This window comes from Sinocyclocheilus anshuiensis, unplaced genomic scaffold (assembly GCF_001515605.1).
Source record: "Sinocyclocheilus anshuiensis isolate Anshui unplaced genomic scaffold, SAMN03320099.WGS_v1.1 scaffold8099, whole genome shotgun sequence".
NCBI classification, from domain to species: Eukaryota; Metazoa; Chordata; class Actinopteri; order Cypriniformes; family Cyprinidae; genus Sinocyclocheilus; species Sinocyclocheilus anshuiensis.
The window spans coordinates 1-2,301 of record NW_015554578.1 but is presented as its reverse complement, the minus strand read 5'-3'; the positions used below and the strand labels follow the sequence as shown (position 1 = coordinate 2,301).

The 2,301-nt window shown below is 36.9% G+C and overlaps 1 protein-coding gene across 1 annotated transcript; it reads left to right on the top strand.

Moving 5' to 3' along the window:
• Window positions 1-1,326: 1,326 nt before the first annotated feature.
• On the top strand, window positions 1,327-2,295 carry LOC107671533 (gastrula zinc finger protein XlCGF49.1-like; the record flags this gene model as incomplete). Its single annotated transcript, XM_016464454.1, has 2 exons — window positions 1,327-1,502; window positions 1,848-2,295. Coding segments are annotated over exons 1-2 (497 nt in total), but the record flags the coding sequence as incomplete, so codon positions are not given.
• Window positions 2,296-2,301: the final 6 nt, after the last annotated feature.

The window sequence follows — 2,301 nt, the reverse complement described above, 5'->3', positions numbered from 1 at the left end:
TAAATCTAGTGCTAAAGTCGCGCTCGTGTGTGTGAGACGTGGGAGGTGATGGCAGGGGGCAGTGGATATTTGTGGCGGTCAATGTGGATATTGTGGATGAGTTCTTCTGTGTCATCACGTTCTATTAATTCTACAGCTTCAGTTTCAGAACTTTCACGCTTTGTAACACATACAGCTGTTCCCTCACCACAGTGCAACAGTGAAAAGGAACCCCTTTCAAACAGCGTCGCGCTCCGAACGTTGTTTAAGCGACATACATCATAACAAAAATTCATATCATAACAAGAATAAACACCGGTATTCGGTATGGACCGGAATACCGCCCAGCTCTACTACTACTACTACTAATAATAATAATAATAAAAAGATACATGTAAAAAATGTACATATTCAGACACTACATTAATGACGTCATTTTTAGGTTTTTTTTTTCTTTCTTCTCTTTCCTTTGATTTGCTGGCATAGGGGGTTGGGGGATTGTTCTCTAAAATGTGAAAAGCTTAAAATAAAATATTCACAAAAAAAAAATCAGTTTCTACCCACAAACACTTAACACTTAATAAAGTGAGATGATCTGCTGATAAACTTGAATGACTTGTTTAATGAGTGTTTATAGTCTGAGGATCATCAATATTATCAGCTGCTGAAAATCCTCTTTATTTCATGTCAATAGATCCTGTTTTCACCTCATTCATTATGCTGATGACTTCAGATCTGTTAATTGCCACATTAAGCTCATTTTATTGCTGTGACTGTCAACAGACTTCAGCAAACAACACAATCAGCTATTGTGACATTACAAGATATAGGTAAGTATCAAATTTGTAAAATTATATTTCTGTATTTATTCTTACATTGTTTATATTTGGTGTCTTTTAATTGTGTGGGGTTTGCCACACAGTTTTTTTTTCTAGGAATTTAAATGTGAATTAAATTCTTAAAAAAGTAAAAAAGGGATGCAACTTGTGAATGAGTATAAAACACGTTGCGATTATTAATTTACTAGAAAGTTAATTTACAAGATGCATAGAGAGGTGAACATGAAGAGTTAAATAGTTGTGAATTAGTTTAAAATCATAAACTCAGTAACTGATTTATAAGCTCCTCCCACAACAATCACACCTTCAGTGAAGCTCCTCCCACAACAATAACATCTTCAGTGAAGCTCCTCCCACAACAGCTCCTCCTTCAGTGAAGCTCCTCCCACAACAATCACACCTTCAGTGAAGCTCCTCCCACAACAATAACATCTTCAGTGAAGCTCCTCCCACAACAATCACGCCTTCAGTTAAGCTCCTCCCACAACAATCACACCTTCAGTGAAGCTCCTCCCACTGCAGTTCAGCAATAAATGCTGGAATATTCCCATCAGTCTACAAGTGAAGACGAGCATCAAAGCATCAGGAAGAAGTGAAATCTGCAGAGACAGAGTTTATTGAAGGACAGAGAGAACATGAGAGATCCAGAACCCTGCAGAATGAAACACACTGAAGAACAAACAGGTTGGTGTTTATTCTTCATCCTTCATTAATGAGGCTGAAGAACAATAAGAATATAAACTTTAATCAGTTTTAATTTTGTTGCAGTAGGAAAAATTGTAAAAGCTGTACAATAATACAGTTGAAGCAGCAAATAATGAGGACACTTTTAATAAACTGGGAAAAAAATTTTTTTACAAAATTTATTTATTTTAGATAATTGTGTAGTTGGAAAGTTTCAGGGTCACTAAGGTCATGTAAAATGCATCAAAATGATTGGTAGAATATAATTGCCTACTTTCCACTGTTTCTTCAGGGTTCATTTTCAGGATTGACTGAAAATTAAACGTTTTTTTACTTTAATTTCAGAGTTGATTGAAGAAAACAAGGAGCCTGAAGAACTGAATAAAGAGGAGGAAAAACCTTCGAGTCGCTCTCAAACCAAACAGAAAGGTTTAAAGAAAATAAGAGCCAAGAAATCTTTCACCTGCACTCAGTGTGGTAAGAGTTTGAAATGCAAACAGAGTCTCATGATTCACACGAGGATCCACACTGGAGAGAAACCATTCACTTGTGATCAGTGTGAGAAGAGTTTCAGACAATCATCAAACCTTAAGAAACACCAGATGATCCACACTGGAGAGAAACCTTACATGTGTTCACACTGCGACAACAGATACAGTCGGTCAGGAGACCTGAAAAGACACGAGAGGATCCACACTGGAGAGCAACTGTTCATATGTGATCAGTGCGGGAAGCGTTTCAGACGATCATCAAACCTTAAGAAACACATGAACATCCACACTGGAGAGAAACTGTATGA